The following is a 15,637-nucleotide window of genomic DNA, read 5'->3' as shown; positions in this document are numbered from 1 at the left end:
GCTGTTGCAGAGGTGGGTTTGGTTTGTTTAACGAGTGGTTTGTTTTTTTGCAAGGTCGCATGGCAAAAGCAGCGAAAATACTCCTGTGCTTTCGATTTTTGTAATGGCAAAGGTTACAAAAACGACCTCCTTTCTGCCATGTAAAACATCGCTGTTGCAAAACATCACGTTTTGTAACAAACCTCCTGGGTTTCCCGAGGAGCCTGGGAATTGTGTGTGTGTTCCCTCCTCCCGGGCAGCATTCGCCCCGGCCCCGCGCCGTTGGGGCCACCGCCTTCCCAGACCGGGTGCCAGCAACATTCCTGCTGTGTTTTTCCGCCCTCCTGGAAAGGCCGAAGCCCCAAACGTGCCAATGAGAAAAATCTGTACATTTGGTTTTAATATGAACGTTGCTTTGGCCAAAAAGATGGATTTGCCTGTGCCTGGCTCCCCTTGGAGCCCCTCGCGCGGCTCTTGGTGGGTCTGGGGCAGCCCTCGCTCTCCGGGGCTGGTGCCGGTGGCACGTGCCCGCTCCCCGGCAGCGATGCTCTCGGGGGTCCAGCCGTGCCGTGCCGTGCCATGCCGGCTGGGAGCGGGAACCCCAGCATCCTCTGATCGGAAGGGCTGCGTTTGCCTGGCGTGGGCTGCGGGATGCATTCCCCTCGTTCCTGTTGGAGGGCAGATTTGGTTTATTGGGGTGGTTTTTGATAAATTTGCCTCCCTAGGGTTGCCAGACTTAGTGTTTCTGGGTGTGCTCGGTGCTGTCAGCTCAGGAAAGCACTGCAGGTTTTGGCACTGCCAAGGGTCTCCCATCGGCTGCTGTTGGAGAAGGCAGCTCCCAGGGGAGTCCCCGTGGCCAGGGCTGCTCCGGGGTCACCTCGCAGGACACGGCGGCTGTCCCCACGCTCCTGGTGACACAGAAGGGGGGTGATTTATTCCTCCTGCCCCCGCAGCTCGTCAGCAGAGGCTGGTGATTAAAGCTGCTGTTTGCAATTTTCAAGAATTATGAGTTATCAAAGTGGCTGATAATTAGCAGTGAATAAAATGTACTTGCAATAATATTACATTAGTTACAGATAAACTGATACCAGCCTTCCTTAATATTCACTTAAGCTTCCCTGTTTGCAGTTATTAGGGGAAGGCTCTGGTGTCGTGTTGCCGCCAGCTGCGCTGTCAGGACCAGAAAGGCCTCCCAGCCTCATGTGATCCGCTCGTGAGACGCTGCCGGAGCAGATCTGCCGTGAAAACGCTGAAATTTTTGTCTATGGATGAACCTTTCCTTCCCAATTCCCGCGGCAGCGCTGCCATAGCTACAAGCCTCCTGCCTGCCTGCCTGCCTGCTGCAGGCAGGGCTGCATGCTGGGCCGGGGGAGGATGCAGGGCTGGAGGAGCCAGATGGAAGATGCTTGGCGTGGGAAGCGGGGAGCCCCCGGGCCTCCCCCCGCGCCTGCTGCCGCGGCTCTGGAAAAATATCGGTGGTCCCGGCACAGGCAGCGGGGCTGGCAACGGAGGGCGTTCACCGCCGAGCCGCGGGGAGGGCTGCGGTGCTCGGCGTGTCGCAGGATCAGGCCCTCAGGGTCTGTTCCTCCTTGGGAAATTGGGGTTCGTGAGGATGCTCTCGTGTTAAGCGATTGCCGGATTGACCGTTTGGCTCCTAGGCTGAAACCGTGCCTCTGCTCAGGGTTGCCCCGCTTCTGCCTGGCACCGAGCGAGCCGGTGCCTGTGGATTTCCGCAGGGGCTCTGGCCGTCATCGAGCAGCGATTCCCTTCCGGCTCCCTTGCTGGTGGAGGAAACGATCCCGACCTGCCGCAGCACTCCGGAGCTTCTCCTGCCGCTGGTGTCGTGGTGGGACAAGGATGTATTTGAGACCTTGTTGTTGGGATGAGGGCTTGGGTTGGATTCGTAGACCCCAAGAGCTGCTGATGTCCACCAGCGGCGTGAGCCCACGTGCGATGCTTCCCACGTGCTCGCCTCTTCCCTTTGCCGACTCTGGTGTGGTTTGTCTTCTCCTGCCGCTGTATTTGGCAGCACTTTGAGGCTTCGGAGGACGGTTCTGATCACGGCCTCTGGTTGCATATGCTGTGGTTTTAGGTTTTATGAAACTTCAGGCAGTTGAACTCTAGAGGGAAAATGGAAGAAATCCATTTCGCAACGCGGTAGACGGCGCTGACCCAGCTCTCATTAGCAAGCCCCAAAAGAACTGCCATTGAGGTGCCTTTCTGTCTGCCCTGCCCGTTACTGCTGCTCCGTTGTTAGCAATCTCCAAATTAAAATGCAAACCAAGATGTACCTGAAACACTTGGAGACCCTTAAACTTTCATATGAAAATAAATTTGGCCTTCCATCTTCATTGCGCGGGGTTTTGTTGACGTGGGGTTGGGGTTACTCGCTGTTACTCTGGCAGCTGGAGCTGTAGCGGTGATCCGGGGCACGCTGGGTGTCCCCAGGTTTATTCCCAATTTACGGGGGCACAGTCTGTCTGATCAAAGGGGTTTGGGTGCTGCTGGTGGGACCCCGAGCAGCTGGACCGGGCTGCGCTGGGCCACGGGGCTGCCAGGCACTGCGGGAATAGAAATAAGGGGGGTTTGCTTGTGTCCCAGAGCCGCATATTGGGTGCTATTAATCATAAATATGACTGCACCCACTTCAGCGTTGAGAAAGGCCTTTTTTATTGCATGGAGTGTTTAGGGTTGCACTTGAGTTGTTGATTTTAGTATTTCGAGCGGGGGATTGCCAGTGATCCTGGCTTGGAGAGGAGCTGCAATTCAAGTCCTCTTAAATAGGTGCCTGCTAGCCCCTTCCCTTAACCCATCCCTTCGTGCGGGTCAGTATTGACCCAAAGCATGCTTTTTTCCCCCAGAAGAGCGGGAGGACGCGTTGGTTTTGGGGACGCTGTGCGGGGGGAACGCGGAGCTGGCTGACCGCGTTTCAGAGGGATGTCTGGTGGCATCCAGGCTTCTGGCAGCACAACTCGCCGCAGCCTTTAAACCCCATCCCAGGCACATCCTCACCCGCCCGACTGTTTGTTCTCTTCTAATGAGCTCTGGCTTCTGGTCCCCGCAGAGCAACACGGAGCCTTTGTAAGGAGCCCCAGCCCGGCGTTTGCTCCAGCACGGCGCTGGGAACGGGAAGCGATGCAGCCAGGTGGTGTTTGGCTTTTTATTATTATTATTATCATTTTTAAAAATGTAGTTTGAAATGAGGAGGGCTTTGGAGAAGCGTGGGTGTGAGCAGGAGGACCTCCCTCCTGCACCCTCGGCGGCGGGGCTGGTGCAGGGTGCTGCTCCCTGGGGACTTTGGCACAGGGCGCGGTGACTTTGCACCCTCGGCGCGGGGCTTTGGCACGTTGCGTGGGACGCTGGCTTCCTCGGGGATTGCTGCCGCTCCAGGGACTTTGGGAGCAGCGTGACCGGCTGAGGTCTCAAGAGATGAAGCCGAAGGGTGCCGAGGCGGGGTGGGGGGGACGCGGGAGCGCGGGGCGGCTCGCCATCGCTCGCGCCTTCGTTGGCTCTCAGTGGGTTACAAATGAGAGCTGCTGGCACGGGGATTCGCAACCGGCGCTGTGCTGGCGAAGGTTCACTTGGGAGCATCGAGCCCTTGATATGTTGTTTCAAATAACAAAATACCAGCCTGTTGTTTTACATGCAAATGGGCGCTCTCGGATAACTAAGTGCTTTCTAAGGGAGCTCTTCCTATCCAGTCCTATTTCATGTTTTTAACATAAATCTGTTTATCTGCCTCAGAAAAGCCGCGCACTCGCTGCTTTGTTGCTGCACAGCCTTTGTCTCCGTCCCCAGCGGTGTCGGGCTCTGTGCAGAAGCAGCGAAGCCGAGTGAGCGGCTGATGCACAGAGCTCGCCACGAGCTCGCCGGGGGCACGGGGGCCGCAGGGACGCGCTGCGTCCCTCCCCGCGTGCGGGGCAGCCGCTGACACGGGCCGGGGATGTGCAGCGTCTCCCCTTCCTCTCCTTGCCCCCCCCCTTCTTTCTCTTATCGTTTTCTGGTCTCTGATCTGTTATCACTGTCTTTTAATAAGTGTGAAACGGGAGCCTCTGGGCACCATCAAAGCATGCCTTGTTATTGTCTCTTACTGTGTCTGTGTTAGCTCCTGGACAAGTTAAGAACACTTTTTTTTTTTTTTTTTTTTAATAAGGTACTAAAATTGGTTCTATTTCTCTTTCCCGTTGAGGGGCTTTCTGCCGTCAGTTGATGCGTTATGGTCTTTGTTTCCTGTGGCTTTGCGGAGCCTGTTCCAGGGCGTTTGCTGGGTTAAAGCCAGTAAGATGTTGCACGGGAAAAGTGGCGTCACCGACCTTCCCAGACAAGCAACACCTCCAGATGTGGTACCAAGTGATCTACCCAAAGCCAGACCATCAGCTTTTGTCATCGCTATTTCTTTATTAATTTATTCTCCTTCGTTGGCCAGGTGGAGAAGAGCAGATTATTTCTTAAAGGTGTCACTCGCTCTTCATTTCTTTTTAAAACGGGCTTCGGTTCAGTTAGCAGCTTGTGCAAGAGGCCGGTTGGGCAGCAGGGTGCAATTCGAAATCCTTGCCTCATCTAAAAGCAAGCAGCTGCCGCCTCCTCCCTGTCTCACCCCTTCGCCCTGCAACACCAGCGCGGTACCATCGATACCGGGGCGATGGCCGCGTCGCCTGGATGCTTGCAGGAGAGGGACACGTTTCCATACAGATTAATTGGGGATTGCTGCAGGTTTTGGGTAACAAGAGCAGGATCTGCCCGTTTAGGTGGGTGCTGCGTGGAGTGGGGTTCTTTGCTCTCTGCAAAGGCACCTATTTTTTTCTCGTCCGCTTTTACACGCGGGGCCACGACAATCGAACGACCTTTCCGTTGTAGCTCCGCGAGCAGAGCCGAGGGCGGTGGGGACTCCCGCGTCCCAGAATAGTTTTCCTCCAAGCTCCACAGGTCTTCCTGTCCCAGTCTCTCGTTGCATTAGGCTTTTTGAAATAATCAGCCCCCGTGGTTATTTCAGTTAACGCTAATTAGTGCCATGAACTAATTAATGTGGGTTGACTTTCCTTTTCTCTTTCTAATGCTTTTTTAACCCACTGACACATTCCAATTAAGGGACTCATGCAGGGACCGGACTGAAATGACTCAGAGCAATCACAGTTGGAATAAATTGTTTGCTTTACTGAAGGTCACTAATATTTTTTCAAATTGCCGGCATTGCATATTTTGTGCCTGCCAACAGGGAGATGACCTGACCTTACAATAAGCATCTGAAATATCTTCAAGTGTGCCTCCATTTCGGTGCAAGCAGATTCGTGGGTACCACGTCAATAGGCAATTGATGTGCTGAGACCGGTGGCACAGAAAATAGCCGTGGGAGGCTTCTCATCAGGACTGCAGACCTTGAGGCAAGTGGTCTTGACCTCGCGAGGACCTTGCTTGTTTGTATCTGTAGCTGTGCGATGGTAACAGAGGGCATACGCTGAATGCTACCCTCCTGCTCGTGCTCGTACGAGTGATTTCTTTTCCCCTTGGTTGGGTTATTGTAATTTGCAGAGTCCTGTGGGCTCTGGCCGTGCCCTGGGCTCACTTCCCTGCCTCTGCTGACAAGACCCAGTTGACCACTGTCTTTGGGCCGGGGGAAGCCACAAATCTGGTGGTGATAAAGCCTACGAAGCTGCTGTTGTAGTGTTTGTAGCTCGTTTAACAAAGCGCTGGTAGGAGCCGCGTGGAAGGAGAGCCTTCTGCTCCGTGAAACCTGGCGTTCCCCAAGTCTGAGGTGAGAGCAACGGCGAGTGGGAGGCAGCCGGCGGCCGGAGCAGGGCTGGAGAGCCCCGTGCAACGCTTGCAAATCCTTCCTGTGCTCTTAAAGTTGAGGCTTTACTTCTCCAGCTTCAAATTCCCATCCTTGCTTCTCCTCAGGTTGGTGCTTTCCGGAAAGTGATGCTACTCGCTTTCCAGAAGTGAAAACCCCTTTAGCTTCAGCAGGACCGCACTCTCTCCTGGATACAGGGAGACCACGCTGCAGAAGTGCCAGCAGCAGGGCGAGCCCGTGAGTTTCCATTCTCGGTCTCTTCCTGCCTTATCCGAGTCGGGTCACGATGCTGAAGTCCCCTCTGTCCTCACTGTGTCACACCAGCCAGTTTTTGCTGGAAAATGCTTCTCTTTCTACCTGCTCTTCCAGCTGCCGCTCGTGAGATGAGGTGCAGAGCTGCTGGTGCCTCCCGCGGGCGGGCGCGTGGGGTGCTGTGGGTCTCCCTTCTCCCAGGGGGATTTAAACGTGAGCACCTCGTCGCTGCATCTTGTAATTGCTGGGTTAATGGAGGTGAAAGCACTCTGATTAAACTGCAATAGAGAGCAGACAGCAAATATGTGATTAGTATTAATAGCACTGGTCAGACTATATTATGCAAATGGCGGGAGACCAGACGATTTAGTTATTCATCTTTAACCTTTATTTTTGTTTAATGTGACCTTACCCATCAAGTCTCTCATTACCGTCTCTGGCTGTTCAACGTATGTTCGTTTATTCTGCTGCCAACAATCCAACCGCCACACCCCTGTTCCCAGCCGGCGACGCGGGGTGCAGCCTGGACACCCCCTCCTTGCGGGTGCTCCCGGGGGCTGGTTCCCAACCCTGCAAGGAGACGGGGACTCGGGGTCCCGCTCCCCATATTTTGGGTAGAGCTGGTTACACCAGGTCGTACAGCTGCTGCCACGGGCCACGTTCCCTTCTCTCAGCTGTGTGGTTGTGCCTCTAACTCCGTGTTTCCTATCGGGTTTGTGGCTGTCTCTGGGTGGGTCTGAGCAGCCTGGGGACATCCAGAGACACCAGCCCTCCTGCCACGTGTCCAGCACCGTGGGGGAAAGGCAGAAATGGTGTCTGTTTAGTGGTTTTTTTTTTTTTTTTTGGCCGATGCAGATAAAGGCTCTGGCACATCCTTGAGTCGCGTCTGGTTTTCGCGAGCCGTGTCCAGGTTGGCAGGAATCGCTCGTGGGAGCAGTGCGGTCTCTCTTGCCACGGGGCGTCTGCTCTGATTCCCTGCAGACTTTATGCAGAGCTGGACGGTATTGGTTTTGGCCGTCCCTCTCTGCTTTCTGGAGGTTACAAATGGTGTAGGAATATATTCCAAGTGAGTTTGGAGTTTCATCTGGCCATCTGGACGAGTCCCACTGAACTAACACCGGGTGGTTGTGAATGTAATGTCTCCTTTGATGCTCAAATGGGTTCAATTTTGAACAAACTATTTCCCTTGCAAACACAATCCGTCTTGAAGATATGGTACCCTACTGCAAACTAAACCCAGCAGCTTGACCCTCCGTGAGCGGCTCGACAGCGCTGACAGCAATGAATGTCCCTCCTTGTCTGCTGGTCTCCTCCAGGTTGACTTTGGAGGGAGTTGCGCTTGTGGAATTGCATTTCTTTGCGCTTGTGGAATTGCATTTCTTGCTGTTAATGCACCCGAATTTTGGCTTTCCCTCTTTAACCCTGTGCTTCTTGGCCTGCAGCTCCTCCTAACCCTGTTCTTGATGTTTCTGCTGGAAATGCACGTTTAAATCTGAACAACTGGGAAGTCTGTGGAGAGAGAGGGGAACCCAAAGGCACGTCTCCATGCAGCTGTGAGAAGCTGCTGTGACACATGCCCCGATCGACTTCCCAACCACACAGATGCCAGAGCGGTCCCCGAGGATGGGGCTGGGAGAAGGCTGAAGGGGAGATGTGGGAAAAACCTTAAATTTCTCTCTTGCCTTGCAGGGTTTCAGCGGACCTCCCCACGCAGCGTTTGCCTTGAGCTGCGACCAACGAGCGGTGAAAGAAAAATATGAGCATGAACCTGCCCATCACCTGGACTACGCGAGCGAGTTGTCCATCCGGATAGGTAGAGCTGGGCTCCATCCAGGCAAGCATCCTGTCATATACCAACTGCAGAGTGTACGGGGAAAATACCCCTGTTAAACTGGCACCTAGACTGTCACGTATGTGATTGAAATTAGATTGGTTTTGACATGTGCATGCAAAGTGCACCTTCTCTTCCCTCTCTGGATCTGTCTCTCTGCTGGCTCTTATTCCAAGAATCATTACTTCTGTTTCTACTTCAGTTCTCAAAACCACTTGCACGTCTGTCTGTGCCTATGAATTATTGATAATTAGATATCTCATTCACCAGGGAAATGAAATCATCAGCTTAGCTCGAGATAAGTTTATTTTCAGCGTGGGCACAGTGAGCGCTAACCCTGCCCTTGCCAAGTTTTGCCACGTTGAAGGTGCCCCGCGACACTGACCCTCGGTGGCCCTCCCTAATTATAGACTAGGACTGGCAGTCATGCTGTCACTCCTTATTTTGAAGGTTAATAGAATTGTAGCTGCCAAACTGTGAAATAAAATGTCTTGTTGGCAGCTATTTCCTCCTTAAATAGATTGTAAAGACGGACCTTTTTAGTTAGGGTGGTGGAACTTCGTCAGCCTTCCCCAGGTCCGGGGTGCGTATATGGGACGGGTGGTGGCTGCCCTTACACCCGGCTGCGTGGGGATACGTCCTCTGAGTCAACACAATTTTCTATTCCTCTACTTAACAGCAGCTTTTCAGTAGACAAAGAACATGTAATTTAGTGAATTAATCTTATTGCTCCTCTGCTTTTTCTTGGTTGGAGAGAAACTGAAATAGCGCTTTACAATATCTTGAGTACAACTGGGAGCAGACTGAGAGGAAGAAACGATCCTTCTTTTTGCAAAGAATGGTGCTAGTCTCTTAAATCAGGCTCCGTTATTTAACTGTGTTGTTTAATTGCATGTTTCATAAAGTGTTTCAAATCTGCAGGATTTTTCAGGACTTGAAATACCAGCTTGGATTTTTCCAAAGGGAAGGAAGGAAGTTTTGTGCCTGACTCAGTGGGCTTGGGGTCCTGGATGTCTTTTAGCTCCTGGGGCAAGTGCAAGCTCGAGGACTCTTCTAGTCCTGCAGGCTGTAAGGCTGTTGCAAGGTTTTCGATATTTTTATAAGGTGGAAACTTTACATGCCAGGTGCAGTTTAATTTTATTCTTCAAGAAAAAAAAGTAGGCAGCCCTGCAGTTTTCAGAAACTAAAGCTGCTGAGGTTTTATGTTTTCATCTTCTCTTAGTTGCAAACAATAACAGTGCAAGTGGTTTTGAGAATAGAAAATTTCCATTAGACTTCATTGTTTTTCCTCTCTCTGGGGAAGTGGTATTAAGAATCTACAATATATTAATTCTTTTATTGTCTCTTGCTATTTTTTGTTTTTGCTTACTGAAATGAACTTGGTATTTTCACAAGACACCTCAAGCCTTCCAAGAAAGCAGCTTTCCCCAGCTCTGGGTACTGCTTGGCTGCGCTCTGGGGAACGCTCTGGGAACATAACGGGTATTCTCAAAGCCTAATGGGTACTAAGTGGAATATTTCAGACTTAATCACTATTGAATCATTGACCCTTCCTTCATATTTACATGTTTTAAAATCGCTAAAGCTGTGAAAACAACAAAAAAAAAATCCCAAAGCACACCGCTGCCTTGTTTTGCAGTTGCCTTTACTGCCTGGGGATGGTGGTGAGGAGCAGGGGAGCTGCTATGGAGATGGCTGGAGGACGTGTAAACGTGCAGCTCTCCAGGGCCCTGCGTATCTGAGGTCTTTGCTGTTAGAGATGTAAACGCGTATTTAACGTGGCTGCGTGAGAGGCTGGGAGCAGAAGCGACTGTGCGGTCACGCTCGGGTGGTGGGATCCTTGTAGCTGCACTAAGCAAGCGAGAAGGTTTCTTTTGGACCTGTAGAAAGGGAGATAGATGAAATGCAATAGTTAGACCTATCCCTCATCCACTCTGTTGGGAGAAAAAATTCTTATTCTGCTTTTTCCCCCAGTCAGCAGTGTGTTTGGGTGCCTCTGTTCTTCCCCATCATCCCAAATCCCTTGGTTTCCCATCACTTGCGAGTTGTTTGTAGGGAGTGAGGAAGCACGGTACCATCCGGACGGGGCTGAGAGCCCCCTCTCTCCCTCCGCACCTCTTCTCTGCTCCCCTCGTCCTCCGGCTCCTCTCCAGCCCGCTGCTGCCGTGCAATCGCAGGCGTCGATGCTGAATCGAAATGAGATTTTTACGGGAGTCGCTAACAGCTGGCTGCCTCGCGGATGCGTGAAGTAAGGCACACGCATCCACGTGAAATGGAGTATGGGCAGATTTGCTATGAATTGCAGTGAAAAGTCTGTGTCTAGACGCGGTATTTGATGAGCGGGATAATCACTAGGCTTTAATTACTACAAATGAAAGACAACCCAGCCTTGTCGTTAATATACCTGGGTAGGCAAGGGATGTAATCTGTATTTCTCTGCCTCCCTTGGAACACGTTGGGATAAAGCTGAGGAGGGTTTGTTCGCTCCTCTGGGTGCAGGTGAAGCCCCTCCGGTGCTGCGGAGGGACCCGGCGGGCTGTGCCCTCCCTGCCGCGGGGGCTGCGGGCTGCCCCGGTCCCTAAACCTCCCCCTGCCGCCCCAGGGCTCAGCCCGCTTGAGTTTGCAGACCATAAAACCAGGGGAAGTACTTTTGGCAGGGTCACCGCAGGCTGCGGGACCGGGAGGCCAGGTTTGACCCCTTAAATCATAGCTACGTGCGCAGTGTTCTTGGGTAGTTCTCAGAAAGGATTTACATACAGCATCGCACCTTGAAACCTGAGCTGTGACTCATGCTTCTATAAACTATAAACTGTATATTTAACAGCGAGGCATGTTGATTCTTTATCATATCCTGGTGCTGAATGATTCACGTCGCTCCAAATCAGATTACGGAGCGGAGTGGGAGGGCAACGATGTTCGCTATCAGCCGCCTCTACTCTCGCTTTAATATCCTCACTACCCTAGTGCAGGTGGGAGATCTTGTGTCCAAGGAGATGCTTTCTAGGTGTGCTGCGGCTTAGGAGTTTACCGCAACGTGACCGTAAAGTACTCGGAGTAAAATACCACGTATCATTTTGGTGCTGAGCTGGGAGCATCCTCAGTGGTTGGCACAGCTCTGGCCCTGGGGAGTTAAGAGGAGTAATCTCTGAGCTGGCTGCTGACCCAAGCCACAGATAAATGTCTGCTGAAGTACCTGGCTAACCAGCAGCATCTCTGCTCGCTCATCATCCATCCCAGACGCACGGACGTCTGTGCCAAGGGGATGTGGTGCGCTTCTGGCATCGCCCTGCCGACGCTGTTAAGTCGCTAATATTATTAAGGGCAATCAGGGGTCGTTTTAATGACTCCGATTGACTTTTGGTGGGGTGCGATTTAGGAAATGGTACTGTGGCGTTCCTGCGTAGACGTTCAGTAAGTAAATCCGGATGGGTTTAGTAATTGGAAAAAGATACTGGTGTTTGAAATAGTGTACGTGAGAAATGAAATTGCATTGAACTTGTTACTTAAATGAGCCATGAGGTTTGGGGGCATCGTAGAGAAACCTCATTACACAGAATTTATATTTTTTTCCTTAAATTTGAGCTGCTGCGTCAAACCAGCTGCAATGTCGCAGAGGTTTAGGGGGTGTTTCGGCTGGGGACGCCCTGGAGCAGGGGAGGCGGGTGGGCTGGGGGCACCGCCAGCCCCAGACCTGGCGTGGGTCCATCCTGCTGCGCTACCCCAAGACCCGCCGTGCCCGTTTCAGCAGCATCGCCCAGCCTCTGCTCTAATTTTCTACCTCCTTCCTGAGGCTGTAATTTTTTTCCATTTTTGCTTTATTTTTCCCCTTCAAAGGAAGTTATCGTGTACCAGGGCTGCTGGAGTGGACTGCACACCGGAGGAAGCAGACCCTGCTCACATAGCATCGCTTTCATCAGTGCCCAGGCAGTTCAAGTCCTGTACTGATGTAGTTCATCATTACAAGTTTGATGTAGTTCATCCAACTTCTGATGAAAGGGAGGAAGAGAGCTGGGGAGATAAAAGAGGAGGCAAAACCCCTTAGGGACCAGTACAAATAGAGGGTGTGAGCTGTGCTGTGGGACTGGTACTGATGCTTCAGGCAGCGTATGGGTATGGTTTGCCTCTGTCTCTGGTTGCGTCCTCGCAGCCAGAAAATTCACTTTTTGCTCTGTTACTGCTGGTGTAACGGCTGGTTTCAGAAAGTCCAGCCTTGTCCCAGCTTTTCAGGCTGCCCTGATCTGCAGTTGTCGCCTGGTGCCGAGGGGAAAACTCCTCCATAGAAATGGCCAGTTCCCATCATAAGAGCACGAGTGGTTTGCTGACGCTTACCCTGTAAATTTTCTCCTTGTTCCCTCCTTCCCCGAGCAGAAGCAGAGGCCGTGAAGGAGGGATGATATATAAAGCCTCTCCAACCATGAAACCCGTCGTGATTCATTGGGGTAATATTCAGCTGGAGCCTCGCATGTGCATCCGAAAGGTTCGTTAAGTCATTGCAACTTATCACGCGAGGCTCCTTCTGCAGAATGGGATGTTCACTAGTTTTAGACGGTTCCAACTGTATTTGTAATAACGTTGACATGTTCACACTGTGCTTGGTCTGGAAAACTGCTGCTTTCAAAAGGCATCAATTCATTTTGAGTTTTAATAGGCAGCCTCGATGATGAACGCCTCTGGCAATGTCTCTATTGATTTAGAAACATCCTAATGCCCCTTTCTGGAGCGTTTCAAATGGTTATTGACCATCCTTGTCAGGCTGGGTTCCTTGGTTGGTTTTTATAGTCATGACTAGATGTGAATTTATATATGCAGAGCTTCAAAAAAATAAATAAAATCAGAGCACATAATCCCTCATAAACTGATGAAATGCCTTCTTCACACGTAGGTCTGTACCCCCGTTATTCTGGTCGCAGCCTTGCTCCTTGGGTTAGGAATTTTGACTTTATGAGGCTAAATGCAACCTGGTGGTTTGTTCTCCTTTGCTCTTGGTCAGCATTGTCACCGGGCGCAAACGTCATCTTTTGTTCTGCTTTCCAAGATGCATGTATAAAAGTTTTGGATATATATGCAGAGGACACAGTTCTGCACTCCTACACTTACCGCGGCCTGCAGTAAATAAACCACCCAGCTCAGCAGGTTGCTGTGGGTGTAAGTCATTGGGATTTCCAACTCCAAACAGCCTGATCCCTAAGGAAATGTCAACCTGTGACCTACCCTGAGAGAGCCCTGGCTCTGGGCGGCCCGTGCTGCGTCAGGATTGCCCTTCTCCCTCTCCGAGGGCTCTCGAGATGGGGATCGTTGTGTTGCATATCCCATCTGTTTGCTGTTGCTCATTTCCACCTTGCCGGGGGAGCAGAGCCTGTTTTCACACATCGTGGTGCTGATGTTATTACTAATAGGGAGGAGGAGGAGGAGAACCAGGCTGCGGCAGCACCGGCAAAATGACTTCGAAATTCTTTGGGTAGAATTCTTCCTCAAGAGACTCTTGAGTTAGCTGTAGGTCTTTAGGTTCAGCTGCCCTTTGAGGAGGAGGAGAAGTCTTGAGTTGGAGTTGGAAGGTTGTCGGACCCTTCGAAGAGGAGGAGAAGTCTTGAGTTGGAAGGCTGTCAGAGCTTGGGGGCACTTGAGGAATAGCTCCTCAGGATAAGCCTGGCATAACATTTGGTTGCTTTGTCCTTTGCTTCATTCTTGGTTGAACAGCGCTGTAATGAGCATGAGAGCTGCTGGCAAGCACGGACAGCTGCTTTATCTGCCTGTAGAGGCACGAGCTGCCTCCACACTTGCTGCTTTCATGACTGCTAGGGCAGGGACAAGTGTCCCTCTCGGCAGATGTCATCTGCGCCTGTGAAATCTGCTCTTGGCATCTCGTACCGCTTCCTGCTGTTCTTTGCAAGTGTGGTCTTTCATGGCTTCTTGTTAACGTGTCCTTCTCTGGGCTTCATCCAGTGTCTTCCTAAATGAAACGTGGCCAGAAAGGCTTAGCCTAGCTACAGGCTTCTCTGTTTAATTCTGTTCAATTATTAGAGTTGCGGGAGAGCTACAGCATTATTTCCATCATCTCCCTTTCAAGACGGGCACCCTTCAATGGGACCTGCGGGTGGCACTTGAGCTTTCCAAGGGAGATGGTGCAGGTGGAAGAGGATAACACAAAATTAGCTTGCTAGGGATTGGGGGTACACCACCGCTGGTGGATTGAGTTGTGCCCTGCAGGTATCGCGGTGGAGGACGCGCTGTGCAGCAATGCCTCATGCCGCGCACGGGGCGGAAAGGGGACAGACGCTACCTGAGAACTGGAAGGGCTTTTGTCTTTGGAGTGGCTTTTCTCGTAAGCCTCTTATCCCGCCTGTGTCAACACAGGCACAGATTTAACAGCGCGAGGACGTGGCTTTCCTGCTCTGCTGTTTGCTGTAGGGTCTAGCCGTGTCTTTTGCCTGTTAAAATGAAGTTAGCAAGCCAAGAGGGCTGGGTAGGTCTGTAAACGCAGCAGGGTTCCTCACCTGAAGTGCTTGGTGGCGGAGGAGCAAGTGTCTTCACGCCTGCTGCGTGTGGTGGTGCAGGAGGGGCAGCTCCTTGGGAGACCACCTCAGCTGGCACCGTGACCCGCACGCCCAGCCCGTGGGTGCCGGGGATGCAGGTAGCATCGTGCTACGTGTGCTTGCTGCTCCGCTCTGCGCTCCTTTTATTTCAGGGTGGTTTGTTAATCTATGAGGCTTATTAAAATCTGTTGAGTGACATGCTGGTTAGGACCCATGCTCTGAAATCAGCTTTATCGGCAAGCGTGGAAGCTGCAGAGAGGCTTTCTGCGGTGCTTATGGCCATTAATCAGAGGAGTCATTTCCCAAATTGAGCCTCGTTAACTCCGTGCAATATTATCAAGGAGCTTTAATTTCCTGGCTACACCTGACAATCTGTTAAGTCTTTTTAATTCTGCAGCTGCATCAAATAGGTTACTCGGAAACTCATTTCCATCCTCAGCCCGTCGATGCAGGCAGCTCCGATGGCTTCTGCGCGGTGCTCGGGGGTGGCGAAGCTGCGGGGTCAGACAAGCGTGTGCACGCGTGCGGGCAGGGGTGGGCGCTCGTGCTGTAATTAGTCCTCTAGTAATAACTCTCCCGACTCAGCAAGGTGATAGGGCGTTAACACACGCCCTGAGGAACATCTCCAGAGATGTGTGTTCCATCAAACCCGTGTCTTCCCGGAGCGGTTGTCCTGCGGCTCGGGAGCTGGCTGGAGGGCTGAAATCCTATCTCAGCCCAGTTCCAGGCTGGAAGGGGATTAGCGCAAGCGAAGCTTGGGAGAAACACCACTCCGCTGCAGCTGCGTTCAAAAATCCCTCGAATTTCAAGGTTTATTAAACTGAACTAACAGTCAGTATCATTGCCTCTGGAGTGGATGTTGTCTTGGCTTCATTCAATAAGCACAGTAATTCATTTATTTTCTAGCTATGGTTCTTTAGTTGAATGGGGATGGGAATAAATTTTAGTCACCCTAAGGATGCTTTGGAGGAGCGAAATGACAATCAGAAGCTCTAGCAGTCACTCTGCATTACGGCAGCAATATTAGCTGAGGAGTGATGCCAGGACATGTACCATGAAGTGTAGGAAGGCCATCATCATTCCTTTGAAGGAAAGGGAATAAACTGCATCAAAAAAAAAAAAAAGGGGCGGGTTATTCCCCACATGCAAACTAAACAAACATTTCAAGGATAACGAAGTGTATAAAAAGCCATAACCCAGCTGTGTCATGGGGGATTGACCGTGGCTTCAAGAGTATGAAGGTGCGTGTAATGG

General features: G+C 51.7%; 2 protein-coding genes across 2 annotated transcripts in view; one reads left to right on the top strand and one right to left on the bottom strand.

Moving 5' to 3' along the window:
- Window positions 1-15,637, top strand: part of SLC39A11 (solute carrier family 39 member 11) — a 101,027-nt gene that overhangs the window by 21,333 nt on the left and 64,057 nt on the right. Inside the window, exon 5 of the mRNA XM_075518762.1 lies at window positions 7,709-7,853. Coding sequence (XP_075374877.1) covers window positions 7,709-7,853 — 145 coding nt within the window. The remainder of the gene's footprint in view (window positions 1-7,708; window positions 7,854-15,637) is intronic.
- RPL38 (ribosomal protein L38) overlaps window positions 1-15,637 on the bottom strand; it is a 250,828-nt gene that overhangs the window by 199,344 nt on the left and 35,847 nt on the right. The gene's annotated exons all lie outside the window — the stretch shown is intronic.

Source organism: Mycteria americana, chromosome 16 (genome assembly GCF_035582795.1).
Source record: "Mycteria americana isolate JAX WOST 10 ecotype Jacksonville Zoo and Gardens chromosome 16, USCA_MyAme_1.0, whole genome shotgun sequence".
NCBI lineage: Eukaryota > Metazoa > Chordata > Aves > Ciconiiformes > Ciconiidae > Mycteria > Mycteria americana.
The sequence above is the reverse complement of the archived record's forward strand: the minus strand, read 5'-3'. Positions and strand labels throughout refer to the sequence as shown.